The sequence below is a fragment of the Bubalus bubalis genome, chromosome 3 (genome assembly GCF_019923935.1).
Source record: "Bubalus bubalis isolate 160015118507 breed Murrah chromosome 3, NDDB_SH_1, whole genome shotgun sequence".
NCBI classification, from domain to species: Eukaryota; Metazoa; Chordata; class Mammalia; order Artiodactyla; family Bovidae; genus Bubalus; species Bubalus bubalis.
In genome coordinates this window covers 173,770,479-173,796,584 of record NC_059159.1, presented here as the reverse complement: position 1 = coordinate 173,796,584, position 26,106 = coordinate 173,770,479, and the positions used below count along the sequence as shown (strand labels likewise).

General features: G+C 55.9%; 1 protein-coding gene across 14 annotated transcripts in view; it reads right to left on the bottom strand.

Annotated features, from left to right (window-relative positions):
• Positions 1–1,211: 1,211 nt before the first annotated feature.
• Positions 1,212–26,106, bottom strand: part of MYT1L (myelin transcription factor 1 like) — a 378,916-nt gene continuing 354,021 nt past the window's right edge. For 6 of the 14 annotated variants that reach the window (XM_044940559.2, XM_044940561.2, XM_044940558.2 and 3 more), the window contains 4 exons: positions 18,440–18,531; positions 8,723–8,832; positions 4,330–4,473; positions 1,212–4,024 (listed from right to left, as the gene is read on the bottom strand). In XM_044940559.2, coding sequence (XP_044796494.1) covers positions 3,884–4,024; positions 4,330–4,473; positions 8,723–8,832; positions 18,440–18,531 — 487 coding nt within the window. In that variant the 3' untranslated portion in view covers positions 1,212–3,883. The remainder of the gene's footprint in view (positions 4,025–4,329; positions 4,474–8,722; positions 8,833–18,439; positions 18,532–26,106) is intronic. The other 8 variants (XM_044940566.2, XM_044940567.2, XM_044940573.2 and 5 more) reach the window with 3 other exon arrangements.

The window sequence follows — 26,106 nt, the reverse complement described above, 5'->3', positions numbered from 1 at the left end:
CCAGGGGCCCATGGTTCCCCGGCTTTGGTTTGCTACTCGGGGCCGAGGAGGAGAGCAGGACTGGACAGACTCCCCACCTCCCCAGGCTCAGGGGGCTGGCGGGACCACTGGAACCACTAACACACGTCGATTTGACCCAACCTTGTTGCCGCTCAGCTGTTTCTTAACCACTTTATCATTTTGTTTTCTGTGCTGTTCACTTTATCACAAGCGTCATATTAGTGTGGATTTGTAACTGTCATTTCTGGTAACACCATAGTGTTCCATAAAGTGCCTTTATCTCATCTGCTCCAGCCTCCCTCTGTACTAGGACTTTGGGGGTTGGTTTCACTTATTTCAGTGCATTTTCAATTGTTTTGGTATTTTAGGAGGGACATCTGGAATTACCAGGTCAAGAATTTTGTAAGATTTCTGACCTTCTTGCTAACCTGCTTTCCGTCATGTTTACACTGATTCTCAGGGCAAGATGCTTTCAACCACCAAGCTGAAAGATTTCAGTCACGACAGCAGCTCCTCGGTGTTCCGACATCTGTTGAGCTTCCGTGATCTTGAAGATGCGCCCTTTCACAGAGGTGCGCCCCATGGTCTGAAGAGACGGGGTGGCGGGACCCTAAATTCCCCCCAGGACCCCACGCTCCATCCGCCCTGGTGCAGCTGACCCAGTGCCAGGTGTAAGATATGGGCAACACCTGCTGGAAGACGGGCTCAGAGGGCGTGGAATCTCAGAGCACAAAGTGCTGCTGGGACTCCAGGAAGGCCGGGGAGCCGCTCGGCGCCAAGGGGCCAGGGGTGGCCCTGTGGCAGCTGGGAGAGCTGTGAGCCTCTGCACCCCAGGCCCGGGGAGATCTGTGACAGGTGCGGACCTTGGGACGTGGATGCATGCTGCATGATGACCGTGTCCATCGGGAGGGGCGTCTGCGTCTGTGAGGACGTCCCTGCTCTGGGGGGACACCCGCATCGGACATGACCTCAGGAGCAGAGAGTAGGGGTGACGGCAAGAGGTGTCACGTAGCTTCTGGACAAGCTCAGGGGCAGTGCTTCCAGGAACAGTCCCGACTGTGCGCATGGACCTCAGGGTAGACGGGTCAGCCTGCAGCCACGTCGTCGCAGAAGCAGCCGTGGCTGGGGAGAAACGCCCCCTGCCCCAGACCCCACGCGCTTCCAGACTCAGTGAAGACGCACACGCAGCTAGAGACCCTTCGTGCTACAAATGTGGTAACACCTTTTTTATTTAGAGTAAGATGTGTTAACATCCAGCATGACAAAATTTGTACAAAGTTCACAATTTAAAAATGAATATCACTGCAACTTGTGATTCCACACATTTATAGCAAAATTAAAGTGTCAACAAACCCATGCCGTGTAGTACAAAAATAAATCAAACTTCAGTTCCACAGAGAGCACGATAAATATTTATACAAAATTCTGTCTTAATAAATGATTACTTAAATTAACTTAGAAATGAATATGAACAATAAGTTATAATAAATAAACTCTGATGACTCACAATAATTCCATATGAAAGGTCAGCATTCTAATATGTGACACTTTTGTGATCCCTATATAATAGTCACAGATAACTTTGATTTGATATTATGTACCAACGTTAGATGAGCAGCAGATTTGTGCTTAAAACCCCTTTCCATTGTACATAGGTGAGAACAATTAGAATCCCAAACTGATACTACCTATTACGCTACGAAAAGCATCACTATAATTGGCAAAGAAGCTGCAGACAACGACGGGGCGGGGAGATGCATGTGCCGATATGAACAACGGGGGCCCGTGCGGAGGCCGGGGCCCCGGACGGGATATGTGGCCGCAGGTGGCGAGGCGCACCTGGCTTCAGCTCTCAAAAAGGCAATTCTGAGCAGGGCAGCTACAACGAATCACGCAACAGAAAGAGGGCCCCGCAGGGAAGGCGCCGCGGCGCCCGAGTCATCACACAATCTTCTCCCAGCTAATTATTAAAGTCCTCCTGGAAAACTGTAAGCTTTTGTACAGTGAACAGTATAAAGTGCCGCTGGGATGTACATGTATTTATACATATATATATACCGAGGTTGAGTATTGTATCAGAGTATTTGCGGTGAGGTCCCTGTAATGTCCCGTAGCATCATCAGGTCAGCGGGGAGGCCTCCTCGGATTCCTCCAGGGTCAGAGTCACGAGGCTACTGACACGGGAATTGCACACCTCCGTACGGATATATAGGACAAGGTAAGTGCAAATAGTCGACTGGCACGCTGTGGGGACAATGACCCTGTAAGTCCTGTTCTGCTAAAAATATTTTTTTTTTTTAATTTTTACAAAACCCATCTTTTTTTTTTTTTTCATAACAAAATTTTAAAGTACTTTTGTACTTCCTGCATAACATCAAGACATGGAAGGAAGAATGCTATCACATGTAAATCAAGTCAACAGCAATCGAAAACACGACAGGTCGTCCCGGGGACGCGCGAAGAGAGGGGAGCGCGGCGGTGGAAAGCGGTCTTACGCATCGTGGAGAGCAGTCGTCGGGGGAACAGTCAGTCTGCAGGGTGGAAACGAGTCTGAGATGATCTAGTGTAAAGCAAAAAAGTGCTGAAGGGCATTTAGTTACTCCCACCATCTGACGGCATTCGTTCCTAGAGAAGGTTGCGACCGAGCAAACAAGGCTATGCGAACGTTCTAGGGTCCGCGGGCCTCCGGAGGGCGGGGCCGCACGTGGAGCGCGCATCCGCCTCTGGACTGGACGCGGCTTCCCGAAGCCGGCGCCGGGCGGGGCGCCTGTCTGAGCCGCTGTCCCACCCAGGCCGGCCCGCAGCTCAGCCCGGTCACGCGAGGACTGGCACCGTCTGCCTTTATCCCCCACGGGAAACTCAGGACAGCGACAACAGGAATGGTAACTGGATAAGGTGGAAGGGGAAAGAAAGAGTCTCAAAGGATCTTTGAGCGCAAAGGAAAACACATGGATTCTGTTGGGTAACAGACGGTTCAGAGGGCGAGGAGCCCTCGGGGAGGGAGGAGAAGGTTGCTCCAAAGCGCCCGAGAGAGGAGGAGGAGTCTTCGGGTCGTCCACCTCTACTCTGCCCCTGTCTTAGCTGAAGGTCCCACCGTCACACCATGTAACGCTCAGGAGTTAATTTAAAAGTGCTGTTTAAGCTGCTTTGAATCTTCTGCCAAGTTTCCATGGCTTGATGTTGTCTTACAATAAATTACTTATCTCATTTCTTACAGTTAATCCATATGCCATTTCCTTGGAATGCAAAAAACCTCATTTATTGCCCCCACCATACACCATCCTCCTAAAACAAACAAACAAAAAAATCACATAATATTTCCAAGCATTGTTCAAAAATAAAGCATTTTTTTTTGCAACCAATTCTTGCTATGAAACAATATGCACACAAAATGTATTTCTTAAATTCCGTAAGATCCTCCAACATGAGGCAAAACGATAACATCTAAAAAGTGGCTGCTGGGCCACCAAATGATCATTCAGAGCTGTTTGTGTGTGTGTGTGTGTGTGTGTGTCCATTTCAGTTCAAAATACTAAACATTTAATCACTAAAGCATTAAAAAGAATGTACACTCTATTTATTTTGATCGGCTTACCTCTTCAGAAATATATATACCCCCAAATGTGCATACATTAGCAGCTATAAACATTACATGGCATGTCACACTATGTCAGCTTATATGAAAACGTACAAAAATGTGAATGTATTCCAAAACTATTCTGCAGGTACTATCTTTAAAGCAAGACATAAAATCATTATGAAGTCTTGTAAGCATAACACTGTTTCAAACAGAAATAAATATATAACACTTTCTGGTAAATTACAGCAGCAAAGAACAAGAGGCATCGTTTTTTAAGCAAGATTCCACCACTACAGCAGCTGTTCAGACCTGAATTCCTCTCACAGCCTGCTTTATATTTTCCAGTAGAGCTTTATTTTCTGGGCTCTGATAACGGTCTTGATTTGTATACATGTCCGTCAAAGTAGTCACGTATGCATCAAAATTTTGTTCATTGATTGGATCCTACGAGATATTAAATAGTAGTTCATATGCAACTTTTATTTTCTTAATAGGATATTCACATCAGCATAAAATAGTATCCCAGCCTAACGCCACTGTCCTTATCTTACTTAAAAGGCCTTTCAGAGCAACTTAACCTTAGGGAATTTACCGATCAGCCCCACCAGAGCGGTTCACTGTACGGTTTGGGGGAGGTAACTGCAAGCATCTGAGGTCTGAGAACCACGAGGACAGACAGACAGACAGCTACGCTAGGATGAGCACTGCGCTCGGCCCCCGAGGGCCTCCGCCCGGTGCCGGTCACTTACCATGTGTGGCAGCTGGATGTTGGCGAGGCTGTGGATCAGGGACTGGCTGAGGTTGGCGAGCTCGTGCAGGAGCGACTCATTCTGCTGCTCGATCACCTTGTTCTCCTCCTCGATGGTCTTGAGGCTGGACTCCATGGTGGTGATCTGAAACGCACAGACCATGCGACATGTAACACAAGCCGCCCCCAGCAAGACGCCTCGGGGGCCTACGCGGGGACACAGCCTCTTTGATCAAATCCAGAGGTCTCCGTGTGAAGAGCTGGACGCTGAAGGGGTCACTTGGTGTGCTTTGAGTCCTCGCGCTCCAGCCCTTGGCACCTGGACCCTAACAGCTGGTCTCTCTGAAAAGGAACCAGTGCATGAGGGCGGGCGAGGTTCCCAGGTCGTCTCAGCTTTCATGCAGGTTTTACCAGGTCTTCTGGCCACTGAGCACAAACGATCGTGTGAGGACCCGCCTTGTGCCACCCAGGCCTTTCTGCTGGCGTGACAGGACGATCTGCCTGGATCAGTGCCTTAGGACGTGGGGCTAACACTTCCTAGGCTGAGTCTAATGCTGCGCAGAGAAGTCCTGAAATATTGTTTACTTGTGAGTCACTATCCTCTGCAGAGAAAACATCTGCTTCTGCTTTATTGACGACGCCAAAGACTGACTATGTGCATCACAACAAACTGGAAAATTCTTCAAGAGATGGGAAGACCAGACCACCTGACCTGCCTCCTGAGAAATCTGTACACAGGTCAAGAGGCAATAGTTAGAACCGGACATGGAACAACAGACTAGTTCCAAATTGGGAAAGGAGTACATCAACGCTGTATATTGATGTATATTGTCACCCTGCTTATTTAACTTCTATGCAGAGTACATTATAGGAAATGCTGGGCTGGATGAAGCACAAGCTGGAATCAAGATTGCCGGGAGAAATATCAATAACCTCAGATATGCAGATGATACCACCCTTATGGCAGAAAGTGAAGAGGAACTAAAGAGCCTCTTAATGAAAGTGAAAGAGGAGAGTGAAAAAGCTGGCTTAAAACTCAACAATCAAAAAACTAAGATCTTGGCATCTGATCCCATCACTTCATGGCAAACAGATGGGGAAACAATGGAAACAGTGACAGACTTTATTTTCTTGGGCTCCAAAATCACTGCAGATGGTGACTGCAGCCATGAAATTAAAAGACGCTTGCTCCTGGGAAGAAAAGCTATGACAACCTAGACAGAATATTAAAAAGCAGAGACATTACTTTGCCAACAAAGGTCCATCTAGTCAAGGCTATGGTTTTTCCTGTGGTCATGTATGGATGTGAGAGTTGGACTGTAAGGAAAGCTGAGCACCGAAGGATTGATGCCTTTGAACTGTGGTGTTGGAGAAGACACTTGAGAGTCCCTTGGACTGCAAGGAGATCCAACCAGTCCATCCTAAAGGAAATCAGTCCTGAATATTCATTGGAAGGACTGATGCTGAAGCTGAAACTCCAATCCTTTGGCCACCTGATGTGAAGAACTGACTCATTAGAAAAGACCCTGATGCTGGGAAAGACTGAAGGCAGGAGGAGAAGGGGAGGACAGAGGATGAGATGGTTGGATGGCATTACCGACTCAATGGACATGAGTTTGAGCAAGTTCCGGGAGTTAGTGATGGACAGGGAGCCCTGGCGTGCTGCAGTCCTTGGGGTCCCAAAGAGTTGAACACGACTGAGCGACTGAACTGATCCTCTCCGTAGTCATGAGGCAGGGGTCCCTAGCGGCCTGTATGGTGTCACTGCCTCCCTACCTCAAAGAAGGGTCTGGCATGGCTTCCTGACCTCTCTCCCTTCCTCTAACCTGCCAGAGAGAATGTAACCATTGCTGTGGAGCCTCCTGGCCTCTGCCGGCCACCAGACAACCAGGCCTCACTTACTGCACAGAAGGCTGGAGAACTGCTTGCTCTGCGAAGGTTGGAGGGACCCGGCGATGGAACTGAACAGGGAGCTCCTGGAGGTCACAGCGTGTGTGCTGGCTCCATGGGTCCCCAGACTGGCCTCAGAGGAGAGGCATGGAGACAGGACTGCCTGTCGCACGCCAAGCTCACAGCCTGGAGCCTCCAAGTGGCAACACCGACTGCCCCGAGTTACCCGCGTCTCTGCTCATCAGCGCTAAACTCTGATTTCTCAGGTGTTGTGTCCCTGCTCACATCCAAGGATCCCAAGCAGTTGGGGTCTGAGGGAGCCCCTGGCTTCAGCTTTCCCAGGTTCGCCAGGCGAGATCTGGCTCTTTGTGGATTCAGGAGCAACAGCTCCTTGTCAATAGGCACGTCTCTAGGTGAGAGTGTTTCCCGTGGAAGAACACTCGTTGTCCTGGGCTTCTGACCCAGCAGGGTTCAGAGAAAAACCTAGCACCAGGAACCGCTCTGAGTTGGGGCACAGGTGGAATGGGGCACGGGCAGAGTGCTGCCAGGGGGTCAGCATCCCCCTCGGCTGGCCCCTCAGGGTGGAGGGGCTGACCACGCTCCCGCGGGGCTCCCAGCAGGAGGGCGGAACCCGCACCTTCCTCTCAAGCCCACCCCGAGGCAGCCATGGGTACTGGGCGTCTGGCATCATCCAGCCCAGGAGAGGCCAAGGCTGGCTCTGATGGAGGAATGGCCCGGCCATCTGTCCGGGGCACCCGGGGCTCGGGGAGGGGCTGGAGGCAGCCTGTTCTGCAGGTCAGGAGCCCCGTGCTGCCAGCTCAAGATCCTCAGCCTGCGGAGGGCGGGGGTGGACAGGGAGGGGGTGTGGTGGACAGGCCCCCTGCTATTGGGAGCATCCTCGTCTACGTGTGTGACGAGCAGCAGGCTTCCTGCAGCGGAGGGACGAGGACCCGAGGACCATGTGTGCATGTGAACACAACCACTTGCCCGGGCTCAGGATAGAGTTGAAACGTATAAGAGACATACACAGAGCTAAGCAAGCACTGATTTGATGAAACAAAAAGTATACATAACTCTACACTTGAAAAAATTTTTTTTTTTTGCCAAGCCACAAAGCTTTAGGGCTCTTAGTTCCCTGACCAGGGACTGAACCTGTGCCCCTTGCCTTGGAAATGCCGAGTCCTGGCACTGGACGCCAGGGAAGCACCCGTCCTGAGCACTTCTGATGGAGAGACCACTGAGCTCTTCTGAGCTCGGGACCCAGGACCCTGCAGGGACCCTGGTTTCCCGCAGCCTCTGCAGGAGTAAAACGCGGGTCAGACTGACATTCATGCCTTTGAGGCAGCAGAACCAGAGCCTGCTTCTGCACTGAAAGTTCACACGGAGCCCGCAGGTAACACAGGTAAGGGGGAGGCTCGGGCGGTCTGGGTTCTAAGCTGGGGGTGGGGTGGCAGGCACCATGACCTTTGCCTCGTATCCATCACTGGGTGTCCAGTGTGGCCAGGGGGCCCCGCTGAGCTCTGCCTCCGCCTCCGGTCACAGCACAGCAGCGAGGCCCCCTCCCTCCCTGGGTGTCACTGGCACCGTGGGGGCAGCGGGGCTGGGGGGCACCAGAAAGCCAGGCAGTGGGGTCTCCAACCTTCCCACCCTGGAGAGGCTGTGCCCCCAGGGGGCAAGCACCAGCAGCGGCCTGTCCCTGGATGCCTGAGCCCATAGGGAGGGTCCCAGAAAGGCTGCGAGCGTCCCGGAGGGGACAGCTGGGGAGGGGGGTCTGACCACGGGGAGGGGGGTCCAAGCAGGACGGGGACCCCCAGTGTCACCTGTGACCACACCGGGGTGGGGGATGGCTGTGGAGGGGAGATCTGACCATGGGGAGGGGGACCCAAGCAGGATGAGGGCCCGGTGTCACCTGTGATCACACCAAGGGTGTCCCACCCCAGAGCCTCAGGAGGCACAGCCCTGTGGACAGCTGAGCGGATGCCCTGGACCTGCAGCTCTGCAGCCTTGGCTCGGCCGTTGCAGGCCGCACGTGTGGCCTGATGCACGCATGTCCTGTGTGGCTGCTGCAGGCACGTGGGGTCAGGACAAGGCACCTGGGCTCAGGCCTCTGGCAAGGGCTCAGTGGAGACCGGACCTGGCCCACCCAGCAGCCTCGCCAACAGTCTGCGTGGACACAGGCGGGCCTGGAGCCCAGGGACAGGCTCGGTGTTCCCTGAGGGGACAGGTGGCCCAGCCTTGGCCTCCGGGGGATGAGCTCTCCCCCTGCAGGGACAGGAGACCCTCAGGACCCACCGCTGGGAACTGCGCTTCCCTGAAACGGACACGAGTGAACACTAGTCCCTCTGGGGCCCCACGGGGACAGCAAATTTTGCTGCTGAAATCACCTCGATAGAAGACCAAGAAAAGGGTGAGAGAGTAAAGGGAAGACTGGGCGAAGACCAGGGGAGACGTGCCTGCTGGGGGCCTGGAGGCTCTGGGGCCACTAGGTTGGGGGCCGCAGAAACTGTTACCTGAGTTCTGAGCTTGATCATGTCAGCCTCCATCTGAGAGTTGGACTCGTTCAGCTCCTTGATCTCCTCGTCCAGCTGCTTGATTTCCTCGTCATTCTCTATACCTGTGGGGACGGGAGGGTCAGAGACATGGGCCGGGGGCCGCTGCGGGGACAGGAGGGTCAGAGACATGGGTCCAGGGCCGCCACGGGGAGGACAGGGGGTCAGAGACGCCGGGCCTGGGGCCGCCGCGGGGAGGACAGGGGGTCAGAGACGCCAGGCCTGGGGCCACTGCGGGGAGGACGGGAGCACCGTCACTCCTCCAGAAAGGGAGCCTGGTTTGCTGGGAAAACAGGCTCTTGAATGAAAACGAAACGGTCATGGGTTGTGGGTCTTCTCATCCCCACTGCCATCCTCACAGTGATGGCACCTACAAACGGGAATCAGCTGGGGGTCACGGACCCTCACAAACGGAAAGGTTTCGTCTTCAGCGAAACCTGAGATGGTTCACCAGAGCCTGCGAGTGTGCCCCTCTGAACCCGGTGGTCACCCCGTGTCCTGGGCGTGGGTGTCCCTGGCTCTGGCCGTGACCTATCTGCTCTGTGTGTGGTCTGCCTCTCTGTCCCCCCACCCCCTTCCCCCCCACTCTCAGAAGGAGCCAGGTGGCTGATGTATCTGAAAAGAAGACAGTAGGGTGCCCCCCACCAAGCTGGGGTTCTGCAGATAAGACTCATCTCACACACACACACACACACACACACACACACACGACCAAAGCCCTGACTTGCCAGGCGCTGAGCGGGCGCTCCTGTGGGAGGCGCAGGGACCGGCTCCAGGTGGTGGTCTCAGAAGCTCCCGGAATACCGACCCTGACTGGTGGGCACACCCCTCATCTGAAGGGCCAGCTTGTGAGGCTTTGTGGGGAGGAGTTCCGGGGGGCCAGGAGGGCACTGCAGGCACCAGCTCCTGAGGGGGCCCGGGTGGACTGCAGGGAGGAACGTCGGGGTGCCTAGGGGCGCGTTGGAGGCCAGGTCTCCCAGCCGGCTGCTGCTGCGAGGCCTCGCCGGGTCAGAAAGGCCCTGGCGCTCGCGGTGCTTGCCCTGGCCTCCTGTGGTTGAGAGTCCCCAGGGGAAGAGCGGAAATCCTGCAGATACAGGTGCGGGACGGGCACTCCCGTCACTTGCCCGGCAACTGGGGGAGACTGGGGGCCGCTGTCCAGCTTTGCAGAGAGAGGGGTCCAGTCTGCCCCAGACGGAGGGCCTCTGACAACCCAGAAACCCTGCACACGCTGCACCCGGCGCCAGCACCCGGGAATCGAGAAGAGAGTGAGTGGGGGTTTCGGTCTTCACTGCTGTTTGTAGTGAAATGAAGAAAAAGAAGACTCAAGAGAGTAACACATCCTCCTGTAGAGAAGCCCATTTCTTCTAGGACATCACCTTTCCTTGTGAATGTGATCAGGCGGGACGTGTCGTTGCGCTCAGCTTGATTTCCCTTTAATTATCCTTCCTTCCGAACGGTTTCTCCCACGGATCTGTTTCAGGTGGGAAAGTCAGCCTCATGGGAGAGGTGGTCTTGAGTGCCCCCTCCCTCGGCCATGCTCCCACTGTCACCTGGAGGACCCTGTGTCCATGACCCTGATCAGCCCCTTAGGTCCACAAGGCGCTTCTCTGCAGCCTCTTACAGGGTCCAGAGGACCAGCAACAAAATCTGCTTTTTTACCAAATGCTCCCGAAAAGCAGCCCAAGGATACATTAGACGATACTGCCAGTACTGAAACGAGGTCTAACCTTTCTCAGCGGTGGGCAGCTATTTCCTGCTCTGTATCTGTGACCAGGCCTTTATGGAAATCCCTCAAAATTAGGAACTAGGGTCAACTGAGTTAGTGTATACAAAAGCAACCACTTGGGAGGTTTCCATCAAGGTGATGGCCAATGTTACTATTCTTCTGCAGTTGAAGGTCAGGTACAGCTCAAGGTAAGAATGCATAAAAACAATCAAGATAAGTGCATAAAAACCCTGATTTGTAAAGCAACTAAGTCATGAGTTAATTTACCATGTAATGAGGATTTGCCACGACATTCCTTTAAGTTCCTTAAAGGGCTTCCCTGGTGACTCAGGTGGTAAAGAACCCTCCTGCAATGCAAGAGACCGTGGTTCAATTCCTGGGCTGGGAAGATCCCCTAGAGAATGGCATGGCTACCCATTTGAGTATTCCTGCCTGGAGAATTCCATGGATGGAGGAGCCTCAGGGGCTACAGTCCATGGGGTTGAAAAGGGTCGGACGTGAGTAAGCAACTAACAGTTTCACTTCCTCTAAGTCCCTACCCATCCAGGCGCAGTGAGTACATCTCGTGTGAAACCTGAGGAAACGTCACAACCCCTCCTGGATCTTTGGGCTTTGAGGGTCAGGTTTTCTCGGCGAGTTTCTGTCAGACTTCTGGACAAGCTCCCCAGGTTGTATTTCTTGTTCTTTGGGTCTGGACGATTTAAAGTCTTCTCTTCTCCAGGTGTGCTCTGCAGCTTCAGCTGAAGACCAGCCATGTGAAGAGTGAGTTATCACATTTTTCTAAGAAGCACAGAGAATCCGCCTCTATTCCCCGACCCCTGAGGGCCAGCTGCCTCTGCAGATTTCGCGATCTTCGTTCGGACTGTAAGGTCCCTGATGCCGGGGTCTGTACACGAGGCCAGTGGAGCTCGTCCCAGGGAACCGCCCTCTGTGACCCTCAGAGCTGCTTGATCAAGAGACCGGGCTTTGGATAATTCGTGACAGGAAGGGTGAAGAATGCGCTACGCATTCTTGCGTCTGCCTGTATCCAATCCGAGATTCATGTTTCCCTTGAGTCGTGAGTGTGTGAGTGTGATCGTCAGTGGAACAATCCACTTCGGGGCTGGCAGTCTGAAGATCACGGCACTGTTATGAGACCCAGGGAACGGCGGAAAGACTAGCATGCCTCAGATTTCCACTGAACTTGCCTTGATTAGCTTGTCAGGATGCTCCATCAATGGTACTTCATATACAGCGAAGCCTGTGAGATACCCCAGCGTGTCAGCGCTTTTGTCTTGGGGCTCAGTTCAGTCGTTCAGTCATGTCGGACTCTTTGTGACCCCATGGACTGCAGCATGTTAGGCTTCCCTGTCCTTCATCAACTCCCAGAGTTTACTCAAACTCATGTCCATTGAGTCGGTGATGCCATCCAACCATCTCATCCTCTGTCCTCCTCTTCTCCTGCCTTCAATCTTTCCCAGCACCAGGGTCTTTTCCAGTGAGTCAGTTCTTCACATCAGGTGGCCAAAGGATTGGAGTTTCAGCTTCAGCATCAGTCCTTCCAATGAATATTCAGGACTGATTTCCTTTAGGATGGACTGGTTGGATCTCCTTGCAGTCCAAGGGACTCTCAAGAGTCTTCTCCAACACCACAGTTCAAAAGCATCAATTCTTTGGTGCTCAGCTTTCTTTATAGTCCAACTCTCACATCCATACATGACTACTGGAAAAACCATAGCTTTGACTTGATGGACCTTTGTCTGCAAAATGTCTCTGCTGTCTAGGTTGGTCATAGCTTTTCTTCCCAGGAGCAAGTGTCTTTTAATTTCATGGCTGCAGTCACCATCTGCAGTGATTTTGGAGCCCAAGGAAAGAGTCTTGGGGCTAGATTCTGACAAAAGGGAACTAGAAGAATTTTGATAAAGTTATGAGATGAGAATGTGGTCTCTCTGGAATATAGGTGAAATCTTAGGAGCCTGTTTCACTGTTTTGAACTTTCATCAAAGAGCGTCCATCAATTATCATGTTTTGTTTGACTTTCATGGAAAACCAGCGTCTACGCAGGGTACAGAGATCACATGACCAGTAGATGTCCTGAAGTCTGGAGGTGTTTCTGAGCTGCTCTGATGAGAGGCTTAGCAGTCTGGGATTTAAGGCCGGCTTTCCAAACACGACAGACAGACCTGGAATCTGAATCCACATCCGCTACTTACCAGTCCAGTGATGACTACTGTCCTTAATCTCTCAGAGCCCCAAATGCCCGCATCACAAAAGGTCCCGTCAGACACAGTGGCTCTAAGAGATCAACTGTAGGTCAGATGCCTGACCTTCAGCGAGACTTGCCAAACAGGGGCCAAAGAAAAGCGTCAGATGCCGCTGTCCGAGCAGCCTGCCAGCACCAGGCCTCTGCAGGCACGTCTCTGCTCTGACTGGAAAGTAGCACAGACTGGTTTTGTCCTGCTGACCCGGTCATGGGAGCTAAAAAAATAGCTAAAATAGCTAAAAGAAAAAATATTGCATCTGCTCTAGTGCTGCTGCTGCGAAGTCGCTTCAGTCGTGTCCGACTCTGTGTGACCCCATAGACAGCAGCCCAGCAGGGTCCCCCGTCCCCGGGATTCTCCAGGCAAGAACACTGGAGTGGGTTGCCATTTCCTTGTCCAATGCATGAAAGTGAAAAGTGAAAGTGAAGTTGCTCAGTCGTGTCCGACTCTTAGCGACCCCATGGACTGCAGCCTACCAGGCTCCTCCGTCCATGGGATTTTCCAGGCAAGAGTACTGGAGTGGGGTGCCATCGCCTTCTCCGTGCTCTAGTGCAGTGGGCTTCAATACTTTGAATTAAAAAATTAGCAAAAGACACAGCTCTTCCTCACAAGTCCTAAAATTGTCACCTAAAGCTTTTTATTGTGATGTTAAATAGTTGTCAAAAATGTATATATTTCTAGAAAATTTTATGTTGCAGAGTATCTTCAATATATTTCCATCAAAGCCTTGGGTCAAGTGTTTAATTTATGAAAACAATCTACTGTGTAAATTAAGTGGCAAATCAGGCTTCATTATCAAAACAATTTGCAGATCAGATCAACCTTCCCATGGAGGTCATCATCACTTTAAATCCAATAAAAACATTAGCCTGGGCCCCCATCGTACCTCTAGTTTTTGGTCTAGGAGGTCAGTAGGCGTATGGATGGATGGACGGTGGATGGATGAGAGGGTAGCGGATGTGCGGATGCACTGCGGCACACAGGCTGCCTCTCCGTCTCCTGCTGAACTCAGCCCTGCTCCCCCGCTCCCCTGCCTTCCGCCTCCCGGGATGTGCCCTCAGGAGCCCAGCATTCAGGAGCGCTTCCTGTTCTGGTGAGTCCTTTCTTAGCTAGCTGACAGTGGGGACTGCAGTAGGGGGAAGGGCTGGCCCATGACGGTGGGTTCTCAGTCTGTCAGATTCTGAAGTCAGGGGGAGTTTGAGGGTCTGGTAATGAAGTTCCCAAAGGCCTCCACAGGGGTGTGCCCCCAGGTCACCACCAAGAGCCCATGTCACCCCTCAGAGCCCAGGTTACCCCTCAGAGCCCTGGTCACCCCTCAGAGCCCCAGGTCACCCTTCAGAGCCCAGGTCACCCCGCAGAGCCCAGGTTAACTCTGAGAGGTCCAGGTCACCCCTCAGAGCCCAGGTCACCCCTCAGAGCCCCAGGTCACCCCTCAGAGCCCCGGTCACCCCTCAGAGCCCCAGGTCACCCTTCAGAGCCCAGGTCACCCCGCAGAGCCCAGGTTACCCTCAAAGCTCTAGGTCACCCCTGAGAGGCCCAGGTCACCCCTCAGGGCCCCAGGTCACCCCTGAAAGGCCCAGGTTACCCCTCAGAGCCCAGGTCGCCACTCAGAGCCCAGGTCACCCTCAGAGCTCAGGTCACCCTTGAGAGCCCAGGTCAGCCATCAGCCCAGGTCACCCCTCAGAGCTCAGGTCACCCTTGAGAGCCCAGGTCAGCCATCAGTCCAGGTCGCCACTCAGAGCCCAGGTCACCCCTCAGAGCCCCAGGTCACCCCTCAGAGCCCCAGGTCACCCCTCAGAGCCCCAGGTCACCCTCAGAGCCCAGATCACCCCTCAGAGCCCCGGTCACCCCTCAGAGCCCAGGTGGCCCCTCAGAGCCCAGGTCACCCCTCAGAGCCCAGATCGCCCCTCAGAGCCCAGGTTACCCTCAGAGCCCCAGGTCACCCCTGAGAGCCCAGGTCACCCCTGGGAGCCCCAGGTCACCCCTCAGATCCCAGGTCACCCCTCAGAGTCCTGATCACCCCTCAGAGCCCAGGTCACCCATGAGAGTCCCAGGTCACCCCTCAGAGTCCTGGTCACCCCTCAGAGCCCAGGTGGCCCCTCAGAGCCCAGGTCACCCCTGGGAGCCCCAGGTCACCCCTCAGATCCCAGGTCACCCCTCAGAGTCCTGATCACCCCTCAGAGCCCAGGTGGCCCCTCAGAGCCCAGGTCACCCATGAGAGTCCCAGGTCACCCCTCAGAGTCCTGATCACCCCTCAGAGCCCAGGTGGCCCCTCAGAGCCCAGGTCACCCATGAGAGTCCCAGGTCACCCTTTAGAGCCCCAGGTCACCCCTCAGAGCCCAGGTTACCCTCAGAGCCCCAGGTCACCCCTCAGAGCCCAGGTCACCCCTGAGAACCCCAGGGCATGAGACCCCAGCTTTGAAGCCCCCTCCCGGAGGGGAGAGAGGGCCAGGTCCCCTCAGCCCTACTGGGTAGAGCGGGGCCCTGCCCGGCGGTGAGCCGGCTCTGGTTCCCTCACAGGTCACCTGCCTTTGCTGCCGCCTTCACCTCTCTGAGCTTCCTTTTCCTTCTAGGTAATGGAGAACGTCAGGGCCCAGGCTCAGGCTGTTAATGATATAAATGAATCGGTGCACAAAATCCCCGGACAGAGCTGCAGGCAGGGGAGGGGGCCCTTCCCTCAGCTCAGCTCCCCGACAGCAGACAAGAGGGGAGGGGGAGTTCTTTCATTTCCTTCTCTCCTGATAGTGTGTGTTAGTTGCTCAGTTATGTCCGACTCTGCGACCCTATGGACTGTAGCTCGCCAGGCTCCTCTGTCCATGGGGATTCTCCAGGCAGGAATGCTGGAGTAGGTTGCCATGCCCTCCTCCACCTTCTCTCCTGAACACTTGACCAAAATCAGAAACCAAAACCACACACAAACAACAGAAAAACCAAAGCCCCAAGGCCCCTGCCGCACGGCTCCGGGGAGGGAGGCTCACAGGCCTGCAGTGAATGTGTGTGCGGGGGTCCCAGAGGATACCCTGATAACTGTGTGGGGCCCCAGCTACTTGGAGACGATAGGGGGTCACTTGGAGGACACTCGGAACAATGAGGTCTTTGGGGGATGAGGCCAGAGCAGGCTCTTCTCTAAACTTTAGAAAGAAAAAGAGAGAACGCTGGATTTTAGAACCAGAAAGAGGCTTCGGGACCTTCAGACATGCTCCTTCCCTTTCAGGTGAACGCCTGGGGGAGAACGGCCAGACTTAGGCCCGAGTCAGCCCAGGGCTTTGAGTGGGCCTGGCCATGGAGCTCCACCACCGTAAGAGGACAGGGCGTCATGGAGAGTGAGTGACCTTGGACAAGGCGTACCCTCTGGATGCTCAAGAGAAGAGAGTGAGAGGCCGTCTCTTCCTCACACACATGCCTTCAACTGCGGAGGGCAGGCGTGGCTGACGTGGGCAGTGACCACTGACCCCTAGCCCCTCAAAGAGAGGAGCGAATCCCTCGAGTCCTACCCTTGGGTCAGACACACAGGGATGAGGCCATTTATCCGCGGAGTGACATGTTCAGCTCTGGGTTCAGTAAGAAATGCCTCTAGTCTTGGCAGAAAAGTCCCGACAGGTGTGGAGCGAGGGGACTATCAGGCCGGGCTTGGCATGGACTGGGCTTGGGGAGACCCGGGTTTGACCTGACTCTGGAGTTTCATCTCCAGGTGACCTGGGCTCCCAGGGTCCTTGTCTGTGACAGAACCTACAGCAGGAAGACAGGTTCCGAAACCTGGAGTCATGGAGCTGAGCTCAGATGCAGAGATGAGCCGATGGCAACCCCCGAGGGTGACCCCGCTGACCTGGGCTGGGCCTGGAGTTGGGCGTCCAGCCAGATGAAGCCTGGGCTCCTTGCCCACGTGGCACCCGCCCTTTCTGGTTCCCAGCTGCGCTTGGCCGACATGGAAGAAGGATTCTGAGGGTCAGACGTCCCACAGGAGAGATGCCAGCCAGGGCCTCCCCACACTCCGGCCGCCCTCCCGGTGGAAGGCTCCTCCTCCAGTTTGCAGACCTGCTCACCCCACTTCTTGCTGTGTCTACACTGCTCCATCTATCCAGATTCAAAAGCTGGTGCGGGCTCACGTCAGTTTGCAGAATTTTTGTTTTAGCTCCAGGGTTGTTTGTAGGTGAGATGTCATGCTAAACATTTCAGAAAGAGCTCAGTGGATATGGCTTTCCTTGGGGCAATGTGCCCCTCGATGGCTGAGTGAGAGGGGGTGTTGGTGACCTTGGAGTCTCTAGACCGGCTCCTCAGGCTGGTGGGCTGGTCTGAAGGCTTCTGTCCAACTGGTCCTGCGTCTTGAGCCCCCAGGTGACTTGAACAGACGTGGGGCTCGTGGGACCAAGACTTCAGGTGAGGCGTCGTGGCCCTGGCTGCCTTTCTGGTGGGTGATGGAACCCATGTTGAGGACTGTTGTCTCTGCGCCCCTTGAGCCATCCTCAGGACCAAAAATGAATGTCCAGTGAGCGACGGCAGCTTCCAGATGGTGGCTAGGGCTCCCAGCTCCATCAGGCCAGCACGCGGCAGGGCTGGATCCTGGTCTGCCTGGACCCCAGCCCAGGAAGTAGGGGAGGAGGGTCCGGGCTCCTGTGATGTGCCCAGGCCTCTGGCCCGGGGTGACCGCGCCTTTGGGGACACAGAGTCAGGGAGGCACCTTGCCCAGAGCCTGGATCCATGACTTTCATAGAAAACCTGCTCTGCCTGAGCCCCGCTCCCCAGAGTACCCCCGAGGGGTCTGGAAGGGGAGGCTCTCTCGGGTCACTTTGCTGACTCCCGATCACAGTTGCGCTGAGCTCTGTTCACCAATGAGCACAGAACCTCGGCGCCCAGGGACACACACAAACACTACCCCTGTGACCGAGGACTGCCCCTCTCGGGGACACACGAGGTCACCCCCCTCGAGCCTTGGCGACCGGGCTGTGGTCCGAGCGTCCGTCCGTGTGTTTGTTACAGACATGTCCTTGTTTAACGCACGTGCTGGTCCATTAACACTGGACTCTCGCCCGCAGCCCTAAGACGGAGCCCGTCTCTCACGCTTTCTCCCCAGGACCCTTCGTGGCCCCTCACGCCCAGGTCCCCAGATGACACCACAGCCCTGCCTGGTGCCTCTTAAACCGTAAAGTCTCCAACAGGACAACACACAAGCTGGAAAAACAGAGCAGCAGGGGCCGCGCGGGAAGAGGGCCCTGGTTAGGGACCCCCTGTAGGAGGAGGCCGAGACGAGGCCCTGCAAGAAACTGACCGGGGGCTCCCCCGCCCCGCCCGCGCCCGCGCCCGTGCCCCAGGGGCCTGGAAGAGCCCGGAGGGCCGACTGGGGGTCAGAACACAGCCTTGAGTGTTCTGCAGGCGAATCCACTGCTGTGGAATCTGGGGGCCACAAGGACAGACTGGGACTGGACTGGTACCCTGGCATGCGGCCGGGGCTTCCCACCTGCACTTCTGTGCCCCTGCAGGAGAGCATCTGGAGGAGGGCTGTGTGGACGGACAGACAGGCGCAAGGATAGACCCCAGAGGACAGTGGGGTGGGGGTGGGCTGCATGTGGCCGGGGGACCCCTGACTCGGCTCCCTGGGAGGCCACCCCCCGTGGACTGGCTCTGGACAGGCAGGAGTGACCGGAGCCCCCCTTGCACGAGGGGCCGGGGTGGGAGGATGGGGGAGGCGGGGTGGGAGGGCGCTGTTACCGTTGCTGGCCCGCTGCCGGATGGTCAGCATCTGCTCTCCCGACAGTTTCGCCTTCTTCATGGCGGACGTGGCCCGTGGGCATCCCGACAAGCTGGGGGCGAGACAGGAGATGGCGTGAGTCACGCGCTGGGGACCCCAGCGGCGGGGAGAGCGGCCCGGGGCCCTGCCTGGCAGAGGGGACACCAGCTGGGATGCAGGCAGGCGCGGTGGGGACCACAAAGCTCAGGCTGGTCTGGAGCCCAGGGCCACGGCATGGCTGGGCCGAGGTCTGGCCACCGGGCTCCAGGGAGGCAGACCAGCACCTTCAGGCCGCGTCCACCTTTGAGGGTTTCCGGGACTCTTACGGAGAAACCCCCTTCTTTAAAAACTTCCTTACAGAAAGTCTCAAACCCGCACAAGGGTTGGTTGCAAAACGTACCGAAGTGAAAGGTGGAGTGAGGAGCCCCCAGACTCATGCTGACCCAGCAGGTCCCCTCCCCACAGGTACTGGGAGAAATTCAGGGTCCACCTCCCAGCCCCCGGTGTAAACACCTGTGCACTCCCTGACCATCGGGGTCTGACGCCTGGCTGTCTCCTCACACACGTGCCAAGGTCCCCTGTGTATCCCCTGTGTACTCTGCACCCTGGGCTGGGCCCTGAGCCTGAGCTGTGTCTCTGCAGGATGCCTCTCCCTGTTTCTTACTTTCTGGGTCCATGCTGAGGGCCACCCCACCCAGGGGCATAGCACAGAGTCACTAGGCAACACGTCTGCCTCGGCTCCGTGAGCTTCTGGAAGGTCTCCTCTGATGCCTTCTCTAACACTTTCCTGATGTGCTTTCGGCAGGTGGGGGGATAGGTCTTCGTACAATAAGGAAGTTCCCAGTTGTGGGTTCGAGGGGACGCTTGTCTCTGATTACTGTGCAGGGTTCTCCCCCTGGAGGCTGGGTGACCGCCCCGCCCGCTGCTTCTCCAGGAACCTCGCTGGGCCCCAGACTCGCTCAGGAAGCTTCTAGATCCACAGGGGAAGGGGCAGCAGGACAAACAGGTTGCTTCCTGTTTGCACCCCTGGGACTGTCAGCCCCAGGCCCATTGATCAGAGGCCAGCATGTCCCCGGGGCTCCAGGACGCTCATGAATTGAAAGCTGTGCGCTGAGGGTGACCGTCCACCACGACCCTCCCACCCGAACACTGAGCGGTCAGACGGAGCGATGGACAGAGCGAGGGTGGACAGAATGGAGGCGGCCCAGCCACACGGAAGCCAGGGAGGGCCACGGTGTCCCCAGGCATCCGTCAGCAGGCGGATGGTGCCCAGCAGCAGGATGACCTGCAAACAGTCTCACACAGGGATTCCTGGACCCACGCAGAGCGTCAGAATCTGATTTCAGTCTGCAGTGGTTTCTCCTCGTTTCCAGTTAACTGAACCGCTGGCCGGAAGTGACAGACTAACGGCGCCCTGCAGCCGGAGCTGGGAACTAAATTAGGAGACAGAGGCCCGGAGATGGATGCGTTTTGTGCACGCAAGCCCGCTCTATGCTGCTCCCATTCCGATCCTGTGACTGCATCCCAGCGCGGCTCAAATTTGGAAGTGCCCTGGGTAGGCAGCCTCAGCTTGGGTGTTGGGTGGCCGGGTCCCCAGCGAGGGCACAGTGCCATCTAGCGGCCACTTGCGCCAACGTCACCGGGTGCCAGGGTCCCAGCTGGTCCAGGGATCTCAAGTCCACGTGGCGGGTCCTGCTGGGGAGACTCTGGGGGTCTCAATGCGATAGGGGTGGAGTCCTGGCGGGGGGAGACCCAGCAGCCCTTAAGGAGAAGTCGCTGATGAAAGCCAGACTTCTCCTGGAGGGGCCCAGAAAGGTCCAGGATCCAGATTCCCAGCAGCAAGGAGTTAACTGGTCTCTGCCCCAGGGCCCGCACTTGGGCCCCAGACTGGCTGCGGCTCCAGCAGGAACTCCAGGAGGGCTCTGGGCAAACACTGCCAGGGCTTCAGGGGGACGGAGGGGATGGGGGTGGGGGGCCCGGCGTTTTATCAGGACTCGCCCCCGCTGTGCTGCAGTCTGCTGGGTCGCAAAGAACTGGACATGACTGAGCAACAGAACAACAACCCCCAGCCCAGCCCACCCCCGCCCACCAGAGGCACTCCCTTCAGGAGGACGTCGCCGTGAAATTCCCAGGGTGGGGCGGTGGTTAGAGAGACACAGGGCAGTGGGGTTGTATTGCTCCGAGGTTTGCTCACGGCCCAGAGTGGCTGGGAATTGGGAACCATGGGCCCTGGCCTGGCGAAAGGCCCCGACGCGGTGTCTGTCCCAGGAAATGCAGGTTTGCAGTTCTGGTATCTTGTTTGTGATTTCACCATTGCTGCTAAAATCCTCGTAAGGACCCCACACCTCCCTGTACAGCACACGGACTCCCACGCTAACGCCGCCTTTACGAGGTGACTCTGGGGCCGCGCCACCCGTGCGCTTGAGGGCTGGGAGTGCAGCACGGCAGGCAAACACGAGGGACCGGCGTTGACAAGGGCGCGTGTCACACCCGCTGAGCAGCCAGCTTTGCATTGGCTTCCTGGGACCTCAAGGCGGGTGTCGGGGCACAGGCTGTCCTCTGACCCCCAGAGAATCCCTGCCTCCCCTTACTTGTCCGATCTGCTCCCGTTTCAGTGTGAAGGGCTGTCCTGCGGTCCTTTCTCAGTCCATGATGCAGATCTGGAGTTTTTTCCCCCAAATATTCTTGAGTTTCTCCCAAACCATTTGGTGTCAAATGTGTACCCTGAGCCTTGGAGAGAAGGCAGTGTTGGAACAGCAGGCTCTGCATCCAGACACCCGGGCCTCGGGGCAGTTGGGGTGTCCCGGTCACAGGCGTTAATTAGCAGGGGGCTGTGGGCAAGAGGGGAGAGTGGCAGGGTCCGCAATCACAGTGTTTCCCTGGCTCGGTGCCCCTCCGCACATGCATTTTGATGGCGTCACAGGGGAATCAGCTGTTTGTGAGGGTCTGGGGGCCTGGGCAGCAGGTATAACAGGATTGCTGGGGTCTTCTCTCCAAGGACGGGGAATTGAGGGGCTTGCACACCGTCCTGGAGAGGATTGCTGTTATCATGCTGTTCTGACCCACTGTTTGCCCGGAGTTGCTGTGGAGCCTGAGGGCAGGTGTGGAGTCAGACAACCCACAGGGATGGCCTTTGGAGGATCAGGCATGCTTTCCCTGGCAGTGTGGGGACCGTACTGCTCACGAAGGGGCTCTAGCACTCTTCTCTTGGGCAAGTGCCCCGCTGGTGCGGGGTGGCTGCGGCCCCCTGCGGGGAGGCCTGGATGCTTGTCTCCAGCAGGCTCAGGGATCAGTCCGGTATAAATCATCGCTGTGGATGGTCGTGTCCCCAGAGGACGCTGATGCTCTGAGTCCAGAACCGACAGGACCCAGTGGGAAACTGGCCTGTGAGGCACCCTTGAGTCAAGGTGACGTAGTGCTGGAGGGCTGGGGGGCTTGTCCTGTGACCTCACGAGGGAAAAGAGGGGTGTTTGGACCCGGACACAGAGGAAGGACGTGTGACAAAGGGCAGAGACAAGGCGGCGTCCCAAACTGCCCTCCCCACCCGCAGCCCGCCCATGTCACGACCTCTGACCTCTGACACCGAGAGGACAAACTGTTTAACACTGAAACACAGTAGGTCGTGGTGTGTGTCAGGCAGCGTAGGAAATTGACACCATCATATCTGTTCATCAGTTCTGGGCTTCTCATCCACATCTCCCATTTTCCTATACTATTTCTGTTTTTGGATATGAGCGTAACTGTTCTGTGAGTGTGGTTTTTTCTTCCCATGAGTTCAGGGGCACATCTGGGGAGCAGGTGAGAGTGCAGGGGGCCGCCGACACTGAGGACGTAGGGCAGAGGTGCTGCAGGAGCGGGGACACGGGGCCTGGGCTCCTGGCAGGGGGTGACAAGTGTGGCTGGGCGTGTCCTCACCCAGCTGGGCCCCTGGCTGCCCACGAGGGCTGCTCAGGGTGCCTTCCCAGAGTGAGGACCCAGCAGGCAGGTGCTGAGGGCAGCAGAGGGTGAGCCTGAAGGACCCAGGGCCACGGAGCTCAGCAAGGGAACTGGGGTTCGGATGGGGCCTGCAGGGCACCCTGGGTGCTGCTCGGCCCTGCGCCGTCCCAGGTGGGAGCCCCCACCCGTGTGCTGCGCACATGTGGGCCTGCATTGACTCAACCAAGCGCTGGGGAGCCTCGGCTCTTGCATCGTGGTGACCGAGCATCAGCCATGGGCCCAGCAGCCTCGCACGTCCAGTGACCCCAGACCTGCAAACGGAGCAGCAGCGGATGGATGGACGTGCACACGCTTCAGGAGGAGAAAGTCTCAAAACATCAAGCATGGTGGCATCTCCCCAGGAGTCTGCCCCCAGCCCATGTGCTCTCGGGCCCGGGAGGCCGGCGCTGTGACCCAGCAGCTAACATTCACCGGCCCTGTGGGATTCGCGGTTTGGAACAGATGTTGGATCTGAGTTTTTCCCTTCTTAGTGCTTTCTCGCAAGTACTGAAATGTGGAGGTTGGAGTAAAAGAGTTCATACATCTGAGGAGCTTGCAGGGGCAGCAGTCAGCACAAGGTGGGTGGACAGGGGATGGGCCGAGGTGGCCAGTGTGAGGCCTGCCCCAGAGAACAGGGCCTGTTGGCTTTCTTCTCTCCTCCCAAGGAGGCAGACTCTGATTACAGTGTGAAACGGGGGCCTGGCTGGTTCCCCCAGAAGAGTACCACAATCACGCTGAGTCAGCACAGGGTCTGCTCCAGGGAGACGGTCTTCACGCCCGCAGCATCTTCTCCTCCGGAAGCCTGGGAACCTCTGCCCTCCTCACCTCCTGCAGATCTCAGAGAATCCAGAACGGAGGCGTCTCCTCTCGTAAGTGAGCTGCCTTGATTCCAACATCCTTTCCTCAAATAGAGAACTACCAGCTGGGCTGGAGGCCCTGCCACGCCTTCCGTTCCCTCCACCCCGCCGCCAGGAGGCAGTGGGAGCCGAGGTTCGGAGAAGGCGGGAAGGGGCGCGTGATGGCCCTGGGGAGAGGCAAGTGTCCAGGGGCTGGACAAGAGCCCAGTAGGAGTGGGTGCAGGGCTGGCCTGCGGCCAGACCAGCGCGCCAGGGCTGCAATGCTGTGAAGTCCAGATTTACCTCCCCCAGTCTTGAGCCAGGAACCCTGGGGCTGCTTCAGTGTCCCCTGTCCACACGTGGGGTTTGGGCGAGTGTGGCTGTGGTCTCAACCTGAGAGGGAGCCCACTTCCACGCTCCTGGGCAGACAGCGACCCATCCGCCGAGGCCAAGGGCGGTGGGTGCTCCTCCCGGTGGGATGGCTGGGTGGAAGAGGTCTGCCCTCTTCGCTCCCTCTCCCTGGGGTCCATCCCATGGCACCAGGCTTCTTTCGTACCTGCCATGCGGCAGCCTTGGCCTTGGTCTTGCAGATACACAGACAGACAGACTGAGACGCTTGTGGTCCACAGACATGCGCCCAGACAGCCCTTGGTCGTCCAGCTTTCTCCTTACTGGCATCTCTGAAGTGGGACTATGCAGACCTCAGGGAGCTGTGGCTGCTTGTTGACATAAATTTTGGTAAAAACAAAAAACAAAAACTACAGCTTTTCCACATCACAGAAAGGCAGGTGCATAAAGGCTCTCTTCTCCTTGGACTCACAAGCATCCCAAGTGGACTGCATTTCCCAGCATCCCATGAAGACTACACTTCCCACCATCCCTTGCACTAGGTGATACTATGGACCAGGTTCCACCAGTGGGGTAAGAAGGAAGTAATCTGTGTTCCCTGACTCCCAGGGGGATCCTCCGCATTCTCTCCGTCTTGGGCTGTGGAATGAAGACCACCCTTGAAGAAGGTGCTGAAGGTGACTGAGCCCTTCTCTGGTGTCCCCTCATCTTGTTCTGTCCTGTGAGCAAGAAAGGAACCTCCAGTCTTTGGAGTGGTTGTTAAGGCTGTGTATCCAGCTTGCGTTTACATTAAAGGAGAAGGTTGATTACAAAAATAACTCATGGAAGTCACTCACTATGGTGACATTTTTACCACAATTCTCTTGGGAAACATCAAGCACAATAAATATCCTAAAAAAGGCGATCTCTCCATTTATAAAGGACTGTGAAAGTGAAAGTGAAGTCGCTCAGTCGTGTCCGACTCTTTGCAACCCGTGGACTGTAGCCCACCAAGGTCCTCTGTCCATGGGATTCTCCAGGCAAGAATACTGGAGTGGGTTGCCATTTCCTTCTCCATAAAGGACTGTAGAGGAACTGAAAACAAATAAATTAGGTCATGTGGTCCAAGGTGGGAAGAGGTTTAAGAGGGTCTGGGAGGTAATTTTTAAAAAAATTATTTAGATGAAGCCCAGTGAGAGATGACTTACTTCTAAGGTCACTTACTTATTTATTCATTAGGATTAGAGCTGTGGCTTTAATTTTGGAGAATCTTCTACTCTACGTAAAGTGGAATGAGACTGAAGTGAGTGCACAGTGTGGCCATTTCCCACAAAGAGCAGTGGATCCACAGGTACAGAAACCCCCTCCCCAGCCCCTCCCTCACGCCTCTGTCTCTCCTGCATAGGAGGCTCCACAGTTTGCATAGTCCTGACACCCCCACTCAGGCTGGGGGGCCTTTCCAGTCAGCTGAGCCATTGCCCCCACCCCCCGGAGGCAGGTGAGACCCTGCCAGAGTGTCCTCTCTCTAGCCCTTCCCCTCACACCTCTGACCCTGCTCCTGGAATCTGACCTGGAACCACTCCAGGCACCTCGTCACGTGTCTGGTGAGATCCTGGTGCCTCGGTCAGTCTGCATGTCAGGATCTGGCCCATCAAGTCCCTGCGACTGCCCTGTGCCTTTAACTCTTTCCATTGCCTGGTTTCTTTCCTTCAGATAAAGCTCACATCCAGCTGCCCCTTCCAAGAATGCCCTCCCTTGCTCCTGAGCAGCTACACCTACTCCCAGGTCTTGTTGCTCATCTCAGCTGCACCTTTTGACTCAGCCAGTCCTAACGATGGAGGGAGCACTTCTAGAGCTTCACAGAAGCTCTGCTGAGGAGAAAGGGGGTAGGAGGAGGTCCTCCGCATCCTTATATGGAAGAAATGAATGGAAACGATTTCACAGCAGATGGGGGCATGGGCACGCAGGGGGCGTGTTGGTGTGGTCACTTCCCTGAAGAGGAAAGTGGGGCAAGCGGGTGTCCTGGGACCAGAAGCCAGGGCAGGTGCCCCCCTTTCATCTACGGCCCCTGAGAAAGTGGCCCTTCATCATCTCACTGGGTGGTCATGGATTGGGGGGAAGAAAGCACCAAACAGGAATTTCTGTCTGTGTCTACTCTTCTGACTCTAAAAGCTGCTTTGCTCTTGTGGCATGTGGGCTGTATAAACAGCTTGAATCTCAAGCCACTACCTGTGTCTTTCTGGGATGCTTGTCCACACCCAGGCCTCAAAAATCTGAGGAACCGCCAGTGGGTTCCAGACAGTCGTCCGGGCCCAAGGACTTCACTGGGGGAGGCATCAGGACCCTCTGCTAAGCCCGTGTTTGTGCCTCAGCTGTATGCCAGCCAGGGTTGTGGTTCTCACACCGCCAGGGAACAACATTCCATCTATACAATGAAACAGATGAAAACTTGTCCAACAGCTGAAAGGTGCAGGCCAGCATGCGACAGGACACGACTCAGCCTTCAACAG